At 35.0% G+C, this 21,619-nt stretch overlaps 1 protein-coding gene across 11 annotated transcripts in view; it reads left to right on the top strand.

Moving 5' to 3' along the window:
* ASPH (aspartate beta-hydroxylase) overlaps positions 1-21,619 on the top strand; it is a 111,744-nt gene that overhangs the window by 11,094 nt on the left and 79,031 nt on the right. For 5 of the 11 annotated variants that reach the window (XM_065053634.1, XM_065053641.1, XM_065053636.1 and 2 more), the window contains 3 exons: positions 5,384-5,533; positions 6,274-6,318; positions 7,596-7,664. In XM_065053634.1, the coding sequence (XP_064909706.1) occupies positions 5,384-5,533; positions 6,274-6,318; positions 7,596-7,664 (264 nt within the window). Of the gene's footprint in view, positions 1-1,466; positions 2,356-5,383; positions 5,534-6,273; positions 6,319-7,595; positions 7,665-14,407; positions 15,152-21,619 lie in introns of those variants that run through there. The other 6 variants (XM_065053635.1, XM_065053638.1, XM_065053643.1 and 3 more) reach the window with 5 other exon arrangements.

Genomic DNA, 21,619 nt, shown 5'->3' with positions numbered 1-21,619 from the left:
TTTGAATGTGATAGAATGAGACCTCATGAGAAATCTGTGCTTGTTGACTTAGCTATCTTGAATTGTATTTTAAATATCTATCTATTCAATTTAACCTTTATCTTGCACAAAACTAATAAAAAATTATGTTGTTTGGTATTTTGAACTATAGCATCCAGAGACACATTTGTAAGCTATATTTTTCAAGGCATGTGTTAATGTATCTTGTTCATGGGATACATGTATATGATTGTTTCAGTTTTGTGGGCTTTTGATTTGATTTCCTTTTGATGAGTCTGAGGTTTCCCCATTTTAACTGTAGTTTTCTTCTTCAGAAAGGAAGATGTCTATCATTTATTGGAAATAACATGTTTTTGTAATCAACTGCTTTTTAAAGGGCACAAGTTAAGACAGTGGGTACCTGGTTAAAGGTCAACATATGTGTGTTAGTTCAAACTAGGAGTGTGCATTTTAAGTTAATTTCTTGACTAGCTCCATTCACTTTGCTTTTATTCTTTATGCTGTTGTCCCTGAATATCCTTACTTAGATTTGAGTAAGATGAAACAGAAAGGTATGCTGCAACTACTTATGGGCATTCAACCATTCATCCAGTTTAGAGCAATCCCCCCAAAATACTCATAATATGGACTTCAGGTTCTGAGTATCGTTTGTATACTCCATTAATTCACTTGTAATAAGATCTGTTATCTGTAGACTCAGGTGCAGTGCGAGTGAAGTTGCACCAAATTGCCTAATCTAATGCCTGTCGAAACAACATAGGTTTTATATGCAATGGGCTACATATAATTGCATGTAGAATTATTTCCCTTAATAAGCTGTTGATTGCTGTGCATATTTGATGACTTTTACCCTTTGTTTAAATTTTCATCATATCTTGCTCCAAACCCCTTGTGTATCACACATGTTGCTAAGTGTAGTAGTCAGGAGGTCTTTCTTAAAGCATCTGTTCTTTTTGATGTATTCAGGTGGCTTTAAAAATAGTTAAAAGAGACACTAATTGCAGCATCCATTTGAAAAGTCTTAAACTCAGTTGGGTGTTGTTTCTCACTTTTTTTCTCCCTTGAGCTATTGGGAATTACATTTGGGAATTAGTTGCTGAATGTTAAAACCACAGGAGGTGTATGTTGTTTTTCAAAGGAGCTGCAATATTCCGCTGTTCTCTCCTTTTACCTGGTGGCAATGTTATTTAAAGAAGCTTGGGGGAAGAATGGCAAAGTGCTACATCCTGAAATTTTTATTTAGGGTTGCTGCTAATGAGACATGAGTTTGTCTCTGTCGTCCTCCCACACAAAAATAACTGGCTTTTGCTTGAAATGCAGTGGGGAAAATAATAGTTTGCTGAAATTGAAGATGTGAATAAGTTGAATAGTGTATTAATGGTTTGTGGTGTTTGTTGTTTTTTTTTTTTTTTTTTTTTTTTTTCCCCCCCCTCCTTTCCTGGTCCTTAAGAAGAGAGTATGTTGATCATTAATCACTTGTGTCAGCTTTAAGCTGTACAGGTAGTGTGCATATTGTCAGAATTTAAAAGAAGGGTGAATGAGATCAGTTAGTGTTAGTCCTTTCTGGAAAGGGAGGGCAACAAAGCAAAATCAACATCTCTGCTACTTTTAACAAATATGCAATAGAAAACTTGCCTCCAGGGAAACAGATTTGCTTTGGCAAAACAATCTGCTAGAAGCAAATATGAGGTGTACCAGGGCAACAGCCCTGATCTGAAAATTCTACATTTTAGAAATTAACTGTCTTTTATTCTTAAAGTAGTCAGCAAGTTTCGAATGAGCATTCTCTACAGGATACTGGGGATGCCTGGCAGAAAAGTTGCCCACATGGAGAAAGTTTCTTGGGCAAGGGCCAACTTAACAAATGCAAGCAGGCAAGCTTTGTGTCCAGACTTGTGTTTCGGTTTATGCTGGTGGATTTAATGTCCTGAGAGCTCAGGCACCGAGGCATACATTGCAGCAAAAATACCACAGTACAGTGTTCTTGGTTTCATTCGCTGCCGTGTTTGATGTTGGAGGATTAAGGGGAGGGGAAAGGATCAGCTACCCAGGATGCTCTGTTAGGAGGAGTAAGTGAATTTGATTGTCGTCAGAACTAGATTGCCATATGAGTTCTGAAAAGCGTTTGGCTCCTGAGGATAACAGCTCTAAAAATAGACTTGGAGGAGAGGTTTCTCTTGGGTCCAGTTTCGGGCTACAGCTGAGCTGGCTTTAGGAAACTTGTTTGCTCCTGTTGCAAGACTACAGTGAGGATAAATCGTTTCTTATTCTGCTCCCAACATTAATTTTTGGAAATATCGACGCATTCGCTCTGTCTTTGGAGATCGAGCACTAATGTAATGGCTGACGACACAGGTATAATCCTAACCTTTTTGTGAACAAATGGAAAACGTGTAATTGCAAATACTGGCCATGCCTGATTTTGTAATCAGCAAAATAACTGGCTTACTGTAGTATGTTGGTATTTTCTGGCCAGTTTGCTGTTCTAGTCTGGTTACAGATTGCCTCTGTTCTCTTTGATTAAGTGTTCTCTGGAGTAGCGGTATTGTGTGAGTTTATGGCAGGTGGCTTATTTTAACTTAAGTTTTGCTTGAGTAAAGTACACGTTAATGTAAGAGACATTGTTTTAACTTTAAAGTCAGATATTTGAAGACATTTTTGGAGTATGTGAAATTGCTACATGTCTTTAACATAAGCTAAAGTAAAAGGAACAACTTTTTCATACTTCTTAATCTAGGCATGACTCTTAATGTGGGGTGGGTGAGGTACAGAACTTTTACAGATTTGCCGTGAAGGAACAGAGCATGCTTTAAGACTTTCTGATGTCTGCACAAAGACATCTGGTGGTGTAAGCACAGGCTTACCAGATATGGCAAGTGACCTACTTCTGACATGGCTGGCAGCATGTGCAGGGAAAGGGCTTGAATTGGGAATTAACTGTCTGGAATGAGCCCTGAGCCAGCGTCAGTCCTTGCAATTGTTTTGTTCTGACCCTCTGTGTAGGGTTAGCTGAGCAGATCATAGGTAAATTTTATGTTATATAACTTGTACTGCTATGAAAGTATTGCCTGATCAAGCTGCCATATGGTTGAATTCTTAATAGAATTTTTCAAGAGTTTTGAAAATAATTTTCCTATAAGATAGGAAACCACAGCATAAAAATGTGTCTCTGTGAATGATATTTTAAAAGGAGAATTGTTTTTTGAGGTATTTGCATGAAGTGATCTCTTAGACAGGAAAAAATATGAACAGCTGTGCATGATTACTTAAATAAGCCATCTTTTCTTTTTCATTTTCCTGTTCTTCTAATAAGTAAAGCCCTTTCTTCAGAAGCAATTAGCAGTAAACAGTAGAAAACAGTAAGGTAAATAAGTGTGAAATAATACAGTAAGATTTTCTTTCCTGTTTGTTTCTTCTAATAACTAGTTTGCTCTGTAACAAAGTTGCAACCTGGAATAATTTAATTTTTTTTTTTTGGCCTGAGGGTTTAGTTTTAAATAAATACAAAGCTTCAATTGACTACATTGGAACACAAGACTAATGAAGTTCTGCTATTGCATAGTATAATTGAGTATTTCTGAATACTAAAATTTCCGGCTCAAGTGTACATTCAATAATTTTCCTATACAGTTGGTCATATTTCTGAATGTGCTGGCACACGCAGCTTGTCTTTGCCTCTGTTTTTTGGGCTACCTGTACATCTGTCCCAACAGAGAAATGTTGTGATGTTATGTATATGGACCTTGCACATATATAATTAGGGTACTGTGCAATAGCAAGCGATACATGCCTGGTGTGAAGCCAGGTTGTCCTGGTTTCTCTCTGGATATTATTGGACAGCCTATATCAAGGCAAATTTGTGTTTTAATGTAGAAGAGAAATTGTTGGTATTTGATCTTTGTACAGAGTAGTCTTAATAAAAGATTTTTGTTTCAATAGAATGCTGACCTGAGTAAGAACTGACAAGTTGGCTATTTTTTATTGGTCTGAACTCGGTATATAGCACAAGCAATGTAATAAAAGTTGATTTTATTACAGCTGTGAACCTGATGGCAAGCAGGATATGAAAGTACTATATAATATCTATTACAGAGATGAGTCAGTCACCAGTCTCTCATTATTAATCTTTCAGAGCTACTCCACTCTATTCTAAAACCCAGTTATGTTGATAATTAGATAGTTCAGAGTATTTTTTTTTGTCTTTTTCTGTCATCCGTGTTGATGAATACATCAAACGTTACTGCAGCTAGTGTGGTAAAGTTAACTCCCCACCTTATTGTGTTATAATATTCCTGACAAAGTTCCTAGAGTGTTTCAAAATATGTGAGAAAATAGTTTTACTTCAAGACCTAGGACTGACTGGAGCTGAATGGGCAAAGGCTGGTGCTTAGAAGGAAGTGAAGTGGAATAGGCTGGTAGACATGGAACTGCAGCCAGTTGCCAGCCTGTCAGCGGTATTATCAGGAGGCAGAAGAGCAGAACTTTAACTTTTGAGACGTGCCACAGGCATCTTTTTGGGTGCACATGGATTTACTACATGTATCCATCTTTCTCTAAAATGATCCTAAAGCAACAGACCAAGCAATTTATTTCTTCTCTAGTAGTGACGACCATTTGAACCCCCCTACCCATATGCTAGGTTGAGGCCTTTCTTTTCCCAGTGGTTTGTTTGTAACTACTGTATTTTTTTTTTATACACTTTCCCTGTGTGTGGTTATAAATGAAGCTGTGGTTTGCATTAAGTCTCTTTGTCATCCTTCTACTTTTATGTTTCATGGGATTGGAAGTCTAAAAGTATTCAGCATGTAGTGAATCTCTGCCTGACTCTAAGCAACAGCGAAGATATTTTTAGTTGGTAGAGTGTCTGAACTTGGAGTCTGACCCTTAATATGATTTAGATTTTAGAGCCTTCTTAGGCTTTTTGAATTTTCATGTTTATTCTGTGAACTAGTTTAGCTAGCCTTGAAATTTGTTTCAGAAGGACCGCTTTTCTTCCAAACTATTTCTGCTGATTGTATTGCCCTCTGGTGGCGGTTTGAGAACTGTTGGCACAAATGCAAAGCATCTGAAAAATGTTAAGCTCTGTATAAATACACACTAAAGGGGAGGAAGGGGGGATTTCCAACGAAGTTTTTAAGACAAGTTACATGTGGATATTTGGTGTTTGGTCTATTATAGAGCTTTACTTAATCATTGAGCTTCCCAGCACTTCACAGTGATATGAAAAGCAAATAACAGTAGTGAGGTTAAAAAAAAAGTGTTCCTCAAATGTCTTATATTCTGTGCAGTCACAAGAAACAAGATTTATAATTATGTCCTCAATCATCATTTTCTAACTTGTATACAAATCCATTTTTCTTACTTGTTTGCCTTATTTTAACAGAGACTAAACATGGAGGAAGCAAGAATGGAAAGAAAGATGGCCTCTCTGGAAGCTCATTTTTCACCTGGTTTATGGTAATTGCTTTGCTGGGAGTTTGGACATCAGTAGCAGTTGTCTGGTTTGAACTTGTAGATTATGAAGAAGTTCTAGGTAAGAATTTTAAATTTTAAGACACTTCTAATAATAATAATATACACTAAATGCAGGCCATTTTAAATTTTTAGGTAGCTGAATTTACTACTTTGCTGTTTGCAAATGACCTTCATGATAAGAGTAGGCAATGTAGTTCAAAAAGTACATTTTAGTGCTGAACTCTGTTATGGCGTTAAAATGAGATTCTGAGAAGACTGGAAAAGGTTATTAACATGCTGCATTTCTTAAATAATTGAAGAAATCTCCAAGGATAGATATGGATGTCTTTGTAACGTGTACTGTAGTTCCTTTGAAAGGTCAGCTGAATATGCATTGTTTCAGTTTAAGCTCTCAGAAACTTGCAGCAGTATTTGAAAGTGGGCAGCTAATGTTACTGCTTCTGTGATAGACTATGTTGCCTATAGAGTCAGGACAACTCATGAGTCATTATCTCATGAATGAACTTCAGTTTTAAGCTTACAGCGGTGATAATTGTATCTCAGTATAGTTATGTTAAGATAGTATTGCTAATATAACATTTAAGGGAGAAAATTCATATCTTAAATTTCAAGATGTATGCCCATGGGTAGAGTATATCCTTGATCATGTAGACTTCAACATGCACTTTTGAAAGCTTTGCAAGTCTGTTGGTACATGTGTTTTTGATTGTGACTGATTTTAAGAGAAGCTTCTGCTTTGAAACTCAGTTGGGTCTAGTCATGCAAATAATGGTTTCTATATTTTTACCATGCATGCAGCCAAAGCAAAGGATTTCCGTTATAACTTGTCAGAGGTCTTACAAGGTAGGATATTAGAGAAATAAGATTGCTTTACAGTCCCCTGGCTCAAAATTTGTGTTTACTTTTTCATGCTTTTAATTTTTTAGAGAATTTTTATTCTTTTAAAGTGACGTGAAACTGTCGTTTCTCATCTGTCTCATTCTTTATGGTTTTGAAGATGATCCAATTCTTCTTATTTCTAGAGAATTACATTTATTCTACCAGTCTGTTGTGTTTAACCATAAACTGATAAAGATCTTTTATAACTGATTTCTTCCATACAGCAGTGATGGCCTTATTTTTGGCTGTTTTAGAACCAAGTCTGAACTTTTTCTTCCACAAAATTGTTTTATAATTTTCTAAGTACTATATTAAGAACAATATTTCATTTATTTTAGTGGCAATCAAGTTGTGCCTCCATTTAGAGAATGTGAAATGTAATATTAAACTGGCAAACTATAAGGACTTAGAGTTCTTCTGCAAATAGTGTGCAGAATTTCAATCTATTAAAAGTTATGTCTGAATTTTACCAAAACTAGTTAGATAGCTCTCTATTCACTTGGTGATCCCAGGACACTTTCAATCCTGGATATCATGATTCTATGCTAAAAATTCTTTTTGAACAGAAACTAGGTTCTCCTTTTGCTTATATTAGGGATGGTAGTGCTGCAGTTTCAAAAATAGAAGTAAGAAGTCCGATGTATTCACCTATAGTCACTAGTAAAAGGATGGGCAACTTGTGGCTGTTATGCAGTTGTTGATAAAATTATGAATGTTTTTGTTTTGTCCAGAAACTAGGTTACTTACTTTCTATTAACTTGGCACTAAAAATAATATACCTGTCTTTTTTTTTTTTCTGAGAATCTAGAATAGCAAGAAGCATATAATAAGGAAACAAATGGTGATTATTTGATTAATTCCTATTTTATTATTTCTTTTCCCTCAAACATGTTGAGTGTTCCTTGTGAACTTAAATTTCTTTCTGAGCAAAGCATGTTCACATAAAATGCATCACTTAATTGCAGATTGTTTTCAAAACTTTTAGCACCAAAATAAATACGTGTAAAAAAAACCTAACCTGTGTTCAGTCTGAAGTCTAGTAAGTGCAGAAAGGAACTTAAAATATTTGTCATATTTTCCAGGAAAATTAAAATATGGTTAAGAAGAGTATGGCTAAATCATTTAAAAAAATGTGATAACAACCTAGCATTGACAGTCAGCCATCGCACATTGAAAGCACTGTGCTAGAAATGAACTGCTGAATCTCTAATTCTTTCTTCTTCCTCTGTTTGCATTTCTAGGCAAGCTTGGGATATATGATGCTGATGGAGATGGAGATTTTGATGTGGAAGATGCTAAAGTGTTGCTAGGCAAGTACAAATGCAGGTGGAATGATTATGTAATTCAATTGTCATATTCATGTTTTGTTTTGATTTAATGTCAAAACAATAATTCTGTTTTTTCCTAATTGAAGAACTTAAACTGATTTAATAGTTTCAGATTTTTTTTCTTAATGCAAGTGGTAGGGTTGCATGTCAAACTTTTTGTAGGAAGCTGTATTCTTTTTCTTCTGATACAGCAATGTGAGTGGAAAGCATTTAGTTACTCATAGTATGGTTGTGAAGTTAGGTGGTTGATGCTGCTGTATCAGCTGTTGAAAATATGGTTGTGATGATTAATAGCTTTACCAGATGCAGGGCTTAAGATGCTTCAAGAGTTAAAACACTGTTTATGTTAACATGTTAAGCCAGGTCCAGTTTCAAATTTCTTCCAACAGGCCTTTGTACTTCTTAAATGACTTTTTGTCTAGCATAGATTTGTACTGTCTTTCCTCTATTCTGACTTCTCCACAAGTCTGTTAGTTTTCTTTGCCCTTGAGAAATCAAATCCTACATGACATGAATTTTACTTCTTTGATTTTGAAACACTGGGTTTAGGGAGAGTATCTTTCTGCTCACTATATACCTTCAAAAAGAAATTTCCATCACTAGATATGTTTTGTGGTATTGCCCTGCTACCTACATTGTCGGCAGTTAAAGCACTGTCATGAACAATTGGATGGACACTTTTTGCGTACCTGATGTTAGAAAGTTTACTTTTCTTTAATTGATTTGTTCAAATGTAAAACTTTTCTGAGAAAAGAAACCTAGCAAGTTAAACAAATAAAACAAAAAAACCCAACATTCTAAATAATAGCTTGAGCTGATGGCAAAGTAGAATTGTCAAATTCAATTAGTCAAAGTTATCAAAAGTATATCTATAGTGTATTAAGATGTTATGGTTTGCTATTTGAAACTTGTACTCCCTAAAAATCAGTTTATCATCAGTTTATTTTTCCCCACTTATGTTTGCAGAAATAAGCAGGTATTTTTAGGGGGTTCATTTGTTTAATCCCTTTATGAGTAAAGAAAACCCACACAATCAAAATTACTGAACCGGTTTGCCGTGGTGTGAATGTGAGAGGCGCTCCGAAGAATCTCCAGTGCTCTGAATGTCTTCAGAGCTACAGATTGTGTGTTAATTATAAATGGTGTATAAGGTAACACTTTGTATAGTTATAATCCCAATCCTTCTCTGTCTGTTGTGTATAGAAAGTGAATCATCTGTCTCTTGTGGGTCGTGTTAGCTGGATTCAGTTTGCCAAGGTGGTAGCCAGATATATGCTGCTGCTTTGTTACATCTCTGTTTAATGCAACTTGATGTAGCTGGGAATTCTGCCAGTACACGACAGTGTTTCTATTATAAGTTTGTCTCATCATGCATTTAAACCGTGTACTTCAAGTGTGACATTAAAAGGTCACGAATCAGAAGTTATTTTTATTGTTTTTGAATACTTTATTAGAAATATGATTTATTCTCGTTGAAGTTTTAAGAATATTTTGTGTAGTACAAAGGAAATGGTAAATTTTGGAAAGTTACATGATAAAACTTCTGAATATAAAAATATATTTTTTTCTAATACCTAGCATATAATATTAGTAACTAAAGTTCCCAGTAAATTCCACGCTTCTTCCACGCTCAGGATCAGAGCATCCCCACACGTAGGAAGTCAAGGAAGGGAGCCAGGAGGCCTGCGTGGTTGAATAGGAATCTGTTGGGTATGCTCAAGCAGAAGAGGAGAGTTTACAGGTCATGGAAGCAGGGGCTGGCCACTTGGGAAGAATATAAGGCTGCTGTTAGAGGATGTAGGAAGGCAGCTAGGATAGCCAAGGCCTCCTTAGAATTACAGCTGGCGAGAGGGGTCAAGGACAGCAAAAAGAACTTTTTCAAATACGTAGCAGATAAAACTAATACCAGAGGCAGTGTAGGCCCACTGATGAACGGGGTGGGTGCCCTGGTGGCAGAAGATACAGAGGAGGCAGAATTACTGAATGCCTTCTTTGTCTCTGTCTACTCTGCCAGAGGCTGTCCTGGGGAGCCCTGTACCCCTGGAGGAAAGCAAATGTCACTCCAGTCTTCAAAAAGGGCAAGAAGGAGGACCTGGGTAATTATAGACCGGTCAGCCTCACCTCTGTCCCTGGGAAAGTAACGGAACAGCTTATCCTTGGTGCCATCTCAAGGCATAACAAGGATAAGAGGGTTATTAGGGGCAGTCAGCATGGCTTTACCAAGGGTAAAGGAGCTGGGTCTCTTTAGTTTGGAGAAGAGGAGACTGAGGGGTGACCTTATTAATGTTTATAAATATATAAAGGGTGAGTGCCATGAGGATGGAGCCAGGCTCTTCTTGGTGGCAAACAATGATAGGACAAGGGGTAATGGGATCAAGCTGGAACACAAGAGGTTCCACTTAAATTTGAGAAAAAACTTCTTCTCAGTAAGGGTGACAGAGCACTGGAACAGGCTGCCCAGGGAGGTTGTGGAGTCTATTTCTCTGGAGACATTCAAAACCCACCTGGACATGTTCCTGTGTGACCTCACCTAGGCGTTCCTGCTCCAGCAGGGGGATTGGACTAGATGATCTTTTGAGGTCCCTTCCAATCCCAAACATACTGTGATACTGTAAATTATTGTTCTTGCTTGCATTTAACATATAATATGACCTAAAAAAATGAATACCACTACACAGACTGTGTATTTCTTTGATGCAGAAAGTGGAAGACTAGATTCCCTCTTGAGCAATTTGTCTTCCGGAATTAAATCTTTGTAGTAAAGACAACCAGATAGTAAGCCTGTGTTCAGCTGGTTTAGGGTAACTTTCTAAATACTGAATACATAGCTGCCTTTATATTTTTTTTGTGAGGATTTTGTTAGTATATATGCTGTGTTTGAAGATTTGTTACTTTCTGGGATTTTTCTCTGGGTCAGACTACCATAAAAGCAAGTGGTTTCTCTGCTAATGTGATATTGACTTTAAAAGGAGATACTGCTGTTTGATGTTTAATGCTATGAAGTCATATACTTTTATCTTTTCCCCTATTGAGCTATTACTCAACTACTGCATATTGAAATTGTGGTGTGTACAGTGTTTTAATGTTCCCCACTTCCATAGTCTTTAGTTTTCACTACAAATTTAAAGATTTAATTTGCATATTGATGCTAAGTATATTTTAAAGTTAGTTTATTTTTGAGAAATGCTCCTACCAGCATGAGTTTATTTTATATTTCAAAGAATGGTTTAGTAGCTGTAACTTAGTTTTCTGTACTGCTTGGGCACACCTAAATAGAATATTTTTATTTTTTTTTGTACGTGTAAGGTATGGTAGGTTCTGTTCTTTTTATCTGTTGCAAGCGAAGGAGGTTTGGTTAAGTAATCGTAAAAGCGGTGTGTAAGAAGTGTGTTCATTCCTTCTGCCCCAAGTAAAAGACTGGAAGCAGGGTGGAGGGTTGTGACGGGACACATAAAACAAAACAAAAAAAGCACAGCCAACCAACCCTAAATATTTGATGTGTTAGTTTCGTATTAATTTATGAAAAAATATCCAGTGTGGAAATGCAAACTTGTTGAACCTAGTCTGCAGTCCTCTTGCAGATTCTTTCTTTTTCATAGCTATTTGTGGGGTTCTGTTTACTGAATTCATTTTGGTGGGAAGATGGGAAGAGAGGCCTCTTAATCTGGTCCTTTGAGGGCTGTTGTTATCAGTAATTCTCTTCCCACTTTTTGTCCACAAGACTCTGGTTGTTCTTTGAAGGAAGTTGTTTTTCTCAGGAAGAGTTTTGAACCTCTGTACTTGAGAACTGAGTATAGAGAAACAGTGGCTTTAGTAGTATTACCAAAAAATGCATGTATAGGGAGTACCAATGTCTGTTGTAATAGAATCTTTGGAGCTGAACTTTTTTTTGTTTTTAGTCCTTTGTAACAAGCATCAGTATCCTGAGAAGTTCTGCATAAATGGCTGCAGTAGTTACTACAATTGTGGAACTGCAGCTACAGAAAGTCATCCATATATTGTTCTTGTGCATTTAGTTCAGGGTAGTCTGTCTATGCAGAAAATGGAAAGAAAACCCAAACCTTAGTGTACAGCAATCAAAGGGTAGTAAACAGTAGAACCCAAGCCTCTGTAAACGAACTTTTTTTTTTTATTCTCCCCACCACTGGTTCGCCTGTAATAGAAAAAGCTGTTTGCAAGCAGTTGAGCAAAGATCACACATTCAGTAAAGAATGCTTTTGGACAGTTCAGCTGTTTAGGAGTTTTATTCTCTATTTTTCTCACGTTCTGTTGTGACACCTTCAAATATTAAAAGCTTGCATATGCTCCTTGTCATAAAAGAGATGTTTGCAGGATCAGAAGGGCTTTATCATGTCAAATGAATGTAGGCAAGCCCTCTGCCCCGCTGATTGTGGTAACGCTGCTGAATAGATAAAGATTTTTACTCCCTCATCACTGTTTGGTTTAAATTGCAATATTTAGACTTCTTTTGAAATACAGTAACAATTTCCTGTGGGTCACTGATTTACCCCAGTGTGGCTGCCTCATTGGGCAGTTCCTGTTTTGTCACCGTTTTGGACACTTCTTACCATGCTTATGTGTGCTTATCAGTACCTGAGTTTTACTTTGAGAAGCAGTTCTCAATGATGGGAATGAATGAAGACCAAAAATAGTTTCAGTATTAATGACTTATTTTTTTTCCCCTTGGATTCAAAGGCCATTATATTCATCTTGGATCATTTTTGTAGAGAATTGTAAAGAAAGGGTTTGGCATTTTCTAGTTCAGTGGTTTTTATGTTAAAGACTATCAGGTATATTCTTCCAGTTTCTATGGTTCCCTTTGTTGTCCTGATATTTTCAAAGAAAACATGCTGCTGTATTCCATGTTATTGTTTATAAAGATAGTTGCCCAAAAGTCTTATTCTTGACTTAGTGCAAGAACAGGGACGTCTATATGGTTCTTCACGTGCTTACAGAAATGCTGTTTAAAGCCTGGGATATTTTGTGAGTGTTATTATTATTATTATTTTTTTTTTAATTCTAATAGAATAGAATGATATAAATATTTATAATTCTGGGTTCCTATTTTATTTCCTTATTTATTTATTTTAGATTCAGGTTTCCAAGCTTAAGATTTCATTCAGTAAATATGCTTACTTTGGTTTATGTCTTTACATCTTGCTTCGTTCCAAACTTTGAAAACAAATTAGAATGATGACTGACTACCATGCATAAATTTAAGTGTATAAAATTTAATTTTTATAGAACTAAGCCATGGAAGAAGTTGGAGAGGGATATTTATAATACCTTGATTGCCTCCTGGATTCAGTCTGTCATTTTAAAACCTTTGGGCTATCCAGTGAAAAATTAAAGAGAATGGCTGGTCACTCAAGTAGAGGTTCTGGACATCCAGGTACAAGGATGTGGAACATCATGGACTTGGAAGTTTCCTCAGAATTATCATTGATACTTTCACTATGTGCTGTAAGATAAACAAATTGAAATCTGTTAAATGTCTCTGCCATTAACTTCTTTATCTTGAATGTTTCATTAACCTGCACCTAATATTGCTTTCTAGTCTGCATGTGCAATGTGTTCACTTAATTTTATGTCTCAACAATCTGTCTTCATCCTTAGCCCACTTTTCTGCTTCTCCTTCCAACACAACTGAAAGTTTGTTCTGGTTAGAAGTGGGGGAAATTCCTCTTCTCCCACATTAAAGCTTACCAATAATTTACATTTGTCACTGCTTGGTCATTCTGTTGTACTTTTCCCAGGATGGAAAAGTTGAAATGTTATTTAGTAATAACTGTAAACCTGTGAATTTTAATACACACCAAAAAAACACATTAGTCATGGCTGATTTGTATTTTACAAACAACAGTCAGATAATTAGGTCTCGTAACCCAAGATTGTAACTGATATAAAAGAGTTTAGAAGTGACGAGCTTTTTCTTGACTGCTCTGGCATTTCTACTTTAGCTGTCTTTAGCCTGCTTTAGGTTTTCTGTGTAATGATACGTACACCCTTTGTATTGGCTATCTATTCATTTTTACATTGTGTTCCATGTATCCTCAGGTTTGGAATTAATTCCTGATGATCAAGTATATCATGTAGAATATATAGCATACAAAAAAAATACTGAGAAGCATGTTAAAAAAAACCACAAACAAAACAAAAAACAACAAGCAAACAAACTGCAAAGCAACCCCCTCAGCAATTAGAGTCCTCACTTCTAAGCAAAATCAAAATTCTGCATGGTAAAATAGATGTTATCCTTAACAGTACATGAGAAGTTTAAGTAGTGGTTGCTTTTAAGTGTTATTCTCAGCTATTAATCGCAAACTCTCAAATTTGAACGTGATTTTTTTTAAAAAAAAAAAAAAAAAAAAAAGGCGAATCACATTATTTTAAGTAGTGGAGGATTGTTGTTAAAAAACTGTCTAAAGGTAAATGATGCAGCAAGAAAACTGTAGCACTAGGAAGAAGAGACAGCAAAGATGCCGCCTTTTTTAAGATATTGACATAATATTGTGCATGTTTATCATCCAAATTGCAGTCTATACTTTGAAAGATTCAATTTTCTTAACATCTTTCTATTTCCTGATTAGCATTCCTGTAAAGACTGCTATCTGTGACATGAGATGTCTTTCACAGATCCGCCTCTTACAGTTTCCTTTTTCCACCTAACTGCTGTCTCTGTTTTTTCTCTTCCCTCTCTCTCTCTTTCCTCTATTCTTGTATAGGCTTGACCAAAGATGGCAGTAATGAAAATATTGATTCCCTTGAGGAAGTCCTTAATATTTTAGCAGAGGAAAGCTCTGATTGGTTTTATGGCTTTCTCTCATTTCTCTATGATGTATTGACTCCTTTTGAAATACTAGAAGAAGAAGAGAGCGAAGCTGCAGATGATGTTGATGGTACGTCACAGAATGAAGGGGTTCAGGGAAAAAAGACTTGTGTTATTTTGGATTTACAGAACCAGTGACTGAGAGACTAATTTGATTTGCTCTCGAAAATATCCATGAAATCATCAGTCTTAATATAACAGGAATTTATGGCATTGAAGTGAAACTCCCAAATGGACACTATAAAGATTGAGCTAAAGTCAGCCATGCAAAGTAGTTTTGGTAGTTCAAAACCTTTCAATGTCCATTTTTGTGAGAGGACAAAAATACTACACAGCTGTGTAAATATGTAGAATAAAGTGTGTATCTGCAGTTCTGTAGTTGGTTTCTGTGCGTGCTTCAATTTGTGCATTTTGTGCACAAAGCTTACAAAGCTGAGTGTAATAACCTCTACTGTTAACACTGTAACATTTGTCTTTCTAGCAAACATTAACTAAGGCATTTTGTAACAGCTTTGACTGTAAAGTATTCTGGCATGACTGCATTATGTAAATACATATTTATATGTTAATCCTTAATATAGACGTGACAATGATAATTCTTTTGTGAAATATAATTTTAATAAATAGTTTTTGTGATTCACTGATTTCTCAGATTATTTTTACCTATTAAAATACAAGCACTTTATTTAAAAATGCTTGAAAATTTAACAGAAACATTTATTTATAAGTTAGCTAACATCTGTTTTATTCAGAAGATATGATGTCACTGTGTAGTTTATTCTCAGTGATTTGTTTGTTTTCAAACTAAGTTTCCAGTCATTTTTATTTAATATAACAACCACACCACAAGGGCTGTTCTAAATTTGTTTGGGTATTTTTAAGGTGGGCCTTTTACGGAAGTGGGAAGCTGTGATTATGTATTTCTAATGTAATACTGAATATATTAAAGACTAATTGGAAATTAGAATTTAATGTCTTTTATTCCTTGATAAAAATCAAGAACTGAATACAATTTTGCAAATTTTAATCCTTTTGCTGTAAAATTGTTTTCTGACAGTTGTTAAAAATATGTTTCATATACATGCATTCTGTCTGCTATCATAAAGCTTTTGGTATGGAAAGGGGAGTTTATAATTGTATTCTACAGTTTGTATCAGGTACTAAAAGCTGAAACTGAGCTGTCTATGAGTACACTATCCATGTATTAAAAAAGTTTATTCTTGAAATTATATCAATTTGTTTATTGTGATGCCTGCTTAAGTTTGTATCTGTTTCCCTTATAAAGTTTATATTCACGCTTTAACACTAGTGGCTGCAGGCTGTGCAATTTCAACCTGTTTTTAAATTAAATGAATTTTCACTTGCTTTGGCATGGCCATTTTAAAGCAATTCAACGTGCCTGTTTCAGAAAAACTTTACGTCATCCAGCTCAGGGTTCTACTCAATCTTTGAAAAGCAATGAAAAAGTGTTAGTGTTAAGCAAGTAGAGTGTTTAAAAAAAAAAGTTGTGAAGTGCTCATACTGCTGCTTAAGGTTTACAAAATAAATAGATCTACATAAATACTAGTCACATTTTTCTTCCAAATATATGAGGATTGTGATATAAGTTAATAACGTGTAAATTTGATGTTTTTCAGTTTGAGATACCTGAAGTATAAGGCAAAGAAAATAAAACCCCCCATGTATAATGAAAATAAGTGCTGGTAGATCTGTGGGATATTACTGAGAACTTTCTCAGCAAGCAGAAGAAATTTGCAAAGTGCTTGGGAGACAGGAAATAAGCAAGCATGGTTTTATTTTGTTTCCTTTTTTTTCATATTTTAATTTTAGAAGCAGATTTGAATTAGAAATAAGAGTTCCATCACTATTGTGGGATAATATCATCTCCCGGTATAAGTTAGAAGAATTGTCATGGAACATTGAAGTTTGTTGTAGATGCTTTAGTAATGGAATTAGGTAGGCAAAAAGAGGAGGAAAACATCTACTATGAGAATCCTCCATTGTGAAATCTATACCACATAGTTAAAATACACACTGTTAATCTGATGAAGTGTCAAGTGAAATAGAGATAGATTGCTTCAACCATGAGAAATCTGCGGGCATCGAGACAGGTGATGATGACGTCAGTGAACAGTAAATTAGTCTAACTTGGTATGAGGAGAGGAAATGCAGGCCAAGAAAGGTCTGATTTGGCATAATGGAATTTCCTCATTGATTTTTATGAAGTGTGTGTAAATCTGCTTAAAAACAATTATAGTGGGAAGAAAGAATTGTAGGAGGAGAAAAAGGGGCGGCGGGGGGGGAAGACTTAAGGGAAATATTAGCAGTAAATGACTTTCTAGAGTGTTTAGTTTCTAGAATGTAGCTTTTTTTCAGAAGTGTTCACTCTCGCCTGGTGTTATGCATGTTAACAATTAAACCCTCACCAGTGGTGAGCAGAGCTGCCAAAGCTCTCCTAAAGTTTGAAATAGAAGTGTTTGGTTTTAATGAATTACATCAGTTGTTGTGATTGCAAGCAGGGCTTGGCTAATAAGTGATGTAATAGGAGTTAGAAGAGTCTTGAGTTATACAGCATGGCAGCTTTCAAAAAGAAACAAAATCTGCAAATAAGCAAAGGAAGTTGAACTGTCTCAACTCCTGCTTCTGATTCCACACAAAGCATTTGAAATTAGTTGAGGAAATTGAAACTTAAATTTTTAGTTTGATTTGTGGCGATTATCAGTTGTATAAAAATACAGTCAGCATATTGATGTTCTAAAAGAAGACCAGAAAACTTTCAAAGTGGTTTTAAAGTGTAGGTGTAAAGCTGTAGCAGCTTTGCCTTTTGATATTATTTTAGAATAATTATTTTAGAAGGCAAAGCTGCTGCTTTCTAGCTACAGTTTTTGGTTTGAGAATTTTAGATAACACATTAGTAGCAAACAATGTTTTTAATGAGGAAAATATATTGTTTAAGTGATAGGACTGTGCTATCTTTTGTAGTTAGTAAAGAATGAAAACTTAGTGATTTTAATGTTAAATTGGACGCAGAGCTCTCATTAGCTACCTTCGTATTCCTTACAAGTCATTTATATTAGACTTTACAGAGCTCTAGAACTAAATGTCTAAAGTTGTAATCTTACAGTTTGCCAGCATTTGTAGAAATGTGTGGGATGTTTTGCCTTGCTGTTTTTTCATGTTGGTAAATGTTTGATATTTTCGCTATCAGTCTTCAGCAGAAGTTTACAACCGCATTAACCTTTGTAGCATAACTTCTTGCTTGCTTTGTTGTCATACTAATTTAAAGAAATTATGGCAGATGGGGAATCTTAGTACCGATATGTCTGAAATGGCTGAGAACTTGTGGAAGGTTTGAACCCCAGATTTCTGTGACCACCTTCAACTTCAACAATATTTATTTTGAAACCAAAACTGTTTGGAGGGGGCGGGAATCACAATGCTCATAGTCTATAGTATAAATAAAATTGAATAGAATAAACAGAAGATTGTTTACTTATCTATTGAAATTCTTATTGTAACAACATTTTGCCAGTACTTTTTTTTTTTTCTCAAAAATGAGCTTTTTTTGGAGAATATTCAGTCTTTCACTCCTGAAATTTATTTCAAGGTCAGCGAATAAGACTTACCACCTGTAAGTTTCATTTCATAATAGTTTTGCATTATTGTTTAGTCTGCATTGACTGACCTTAGAAGAAACTGATTTTTTATGACAGTTATTCATATAGGTTACAGTTGGATGGAGGGGTGGAAGAAGAATGCATTGAAGCATTAGAAGGCTTTTAATTTAATTTCATGGTCAGATGTGGGGGAAAAAATCTGCCTATACTGTAAATATGATTTGATTAGTCTTTGAGAGCTGGGGAAAGCTGTTGCATCCCGTCCAGTCATTTTGGACAGGTGCATCCTATTTTTCCTATGCAGTTGTCATCAGTTAAGCAACTATCATAATGACAGCATGAAATAGATTAAATACTGTCTTTCTTGTGGTCAGTTAGGATGAATTTTTCAAGATGAGACTAATACAGGCAAGACTTGCTTGTTGGTTTCTTATATATTCTCGGGCACGATGCAACGTACGCATCTGTGACTTCAAAAAAGAAAATGCTTTTTGCCCAGTGTCTCAGATTTGAAGTTTTCTTCTAAAATTATGCAGTTAAATAAGCAAGAGATATTACAGCAACTTACTGAGAAAGTATTGAAAGCATGTTTTTAATGCTAGTTATATGAATTTAAAAAGCGCTTTTGCCTGTGGGAGGGTTACAGGCTTCGCTATGCCCAGCAATTTGCACACAGGTAATGAGTTCATTTTAAGGTAAGTGGATACTAGCCATATGTCAGTAAGCTGTTCTGTTTAGCAGAAGGCCTTGTATATCCAATGTCGAGTATTGTAAGTGTAAAATAATAGTAATAATTATGTGCAGGTGCATATGCAAACAATCATAGCTTTTTCTGACTTGCAGTTCTTGTAAGAAGGGTAATAAAAGAGAGAGAAAAAAGGTTGATACCTGTTTGCTTAAAAATTTGTATTTCATTTTTTGGTTCTGCCATTTGAACATCTTTTGCCAATTTTCTGTGTGGCGAAAGAGTTTCTTGATGAGACCTTATGAATTAAGGCAAGAGTCTGAACACAAGCCCCAATGTTTAAAGCTTGACGCTTTCTGTTCTGTTCTATCCAGGCTTTGCACAAATTGCAGGTGGTTTAGCAAGTTCTGTCTGTCAGCTGCTTCCTGCTAACCATGGCCGTATGCTTTTTATGGTGAATGTGAAGTAGCCTCTTCCTTTTTCACATGTCAGTGGATAAGCCACCTTAATTAGCTTACATTTGGTGTGTGATCCTGCAGGTTAAAAGAGTTTGTGCGAGTAGATGTTGTGATGAAATTGATTTAAAGGAATATTTTCACGTGGCAAAGACTTTTGTATAGCGAGGATGTTGAAGTTTTCAGTATTATTAAATAAATAATAAAAAAAATGCATATGCAAGAATAAGCATCAGGTTTCTCAATGTATTGTTAAATATGAGTATGTTATCTGTCAAGATCTATGAAACTTCTCAAAAAGAATGAGTTCTTAGTGTTATCTATTATTACTGTTTTGCAATGCTTATCTTTCTGAATAAAAATAATATTAGTATATTTTGATGCTGAAATTCTAAAGCTGTGCTCTCATTTGGGTGTTCCTTTTGTGGAGGTTGTTCTTGAAGATGTTTATGAGGAAAAATAGAGGAATCAACTGGATTTTGTTGCAGAATTGATATAGTGTGTAATATTCTAAGTTTCAAAGAATCAGTTCAGATATTAAGTTATCTACCATTAAGCATTATGTAAAAATAACCACTATGACATGAATAATTTTTAGTATGACTGTTTAAAGCAATTCTTTAGAAAATATTGGAAACCTTTCCAGCGATGTTAAGTCTACTTTTTAATCCACTGACTGCAATAGTAGCCATTTCTGACATTCCATTATAACTACACATGTGGTTATAAATTCTGCATTTCTTTTTGTATTGCCAGCACTGGACATTCATAATGTAGGACTGAGTGGAAAAAAGAAAAGAAAAAAAAAAAAAAAAGAAAAGAAAATCTAGTTCTAAAAAAGTCTGAAGATACTTGAACTGGAACTTAGAGTGAAGGTCCACGAGTTCAGTTACTTGATTCGTAAAACTCTGGACATTGGTTTCTCTGCCCCAAGGCTGTAAGACCCAAAGTCTTTGTCAATGGGTTTACTTAGATGCCAGATTTTATCACATGCCCTAGGGCATTGCTGTCTTGGAAAAGCGAAGTATTTTGCACCCATGTCTTGCTTTAGCCTGTTGGGGGTTCACAACTGAGACTTCTCTGTCCTGTAGCCATTGTAGGGACCCAGTCCCTACAGCAGCAGGATTTTTGTCTTGTGATTATGACATAATATTAAGATTTTGAAATATATTATTCTGCATAGTTTTCATTTAAATGGGTCTATTCGTAATATGTTAAACTATACACAATTTATGTAATCATGTCATACAGTGATAATTTGCTGAGAATCTTAAAACTATTCATTGTATAGAAGGAAACTGAAACAAATTACTGCTTGCCTGAAAATTTTACAAATGAAACATCAATAATCAGTGGACAAAGTACTTTGTAATCTTTCAATGTAGTGCAGGTATTTTTATTTAAAAATAATTTTGAACATCTGTCAGATATTTTTTGTGTATACAAGTCTTTGTAAAATTTTCTGTTTTCACTGTTAAGACATGATTTTAAGAGTGTATCTTAAAATATCCAGTAAGACTCAATTTTACGATGAAAAGAGGGGAGGAGCCAGAAATTCATACATGGCTTTGTGCATTTTATTATTTTTATTTTCATTGATGCTATAGTATAAAAAATTTGGAGTCTATTCTTCATTTTATTTTAGAAAATTGTTTGCTTGTTGTTCCACACACTGCTTAGAAGTTTTAAGATTGAATAATGACTTTAGTGAAATTAGAACTTTGGACTTCAGCAATGATGGCAATCTGTGAAGGCAAAACTTAAAAAGGCTTTCATATCTTAATTATGAGTTTGTAGGAAAATTGATCTAAAAATTGTATTTTTACCTGGCTAACCCATTTTCAAGAAATTTTGGCCGTATTGTCACTACTTGATCCTTTGAAAACATTTAAGAGAGGAATCAGATACAAGTTGATTAAAATTACTTTAATGGCTACTTTGTTTAAATTTATGGTGTGTTTGGTTTTGTAATTTTTTTTTTTTTCGTGTAGAATATGAGATATTTGCTTGTTTTGTTTTTTAAGAATAATTGTTGAGGATTATTGACTCAAATTGAGTGGTTATTAATTGTTCTCTGGAAGCCTAAGCTTAGGGTTCAGGTATCCAACATAGGTTCTTTATGTCTGAATGAAAAGTGTAATGTTGAGAAATGGGAATATCTCTTTTGGTTTAACAAGGTTATGTATTGATTTAAAAGTATACTTAGCATAACTTTTCTTAATTTTATAGTTGGTTTTGGGGTAGTAATGCATATGTTTGTTGTGGTTAAGGTAGTTATGTTTATGGTATTTAGATCTTAATCCACAGCAGCATGATGGTGATAATCCAATCTCTTTTTATGGTATTAGAAA

This window comes from Columba livia, chromosome 2 (genome assembly GCF_036013475.1).
Source record: "Columba livia isolate bColLiv1 breed racing homer chromosome 2, bColLiv1.pat.W.v2, whole genome shotgun sequence".
Lineage (NCBI taxonomy): Eukaryota > Metazoa > Chordata > Aves > Columbiformes > Columbidae > Columba > Columba livia.
The sequence above is the reverse complement of the archived record's forward strand: the minus strand, read 5'-3'. Positions and strand labels throughout refer to the sequence as shown.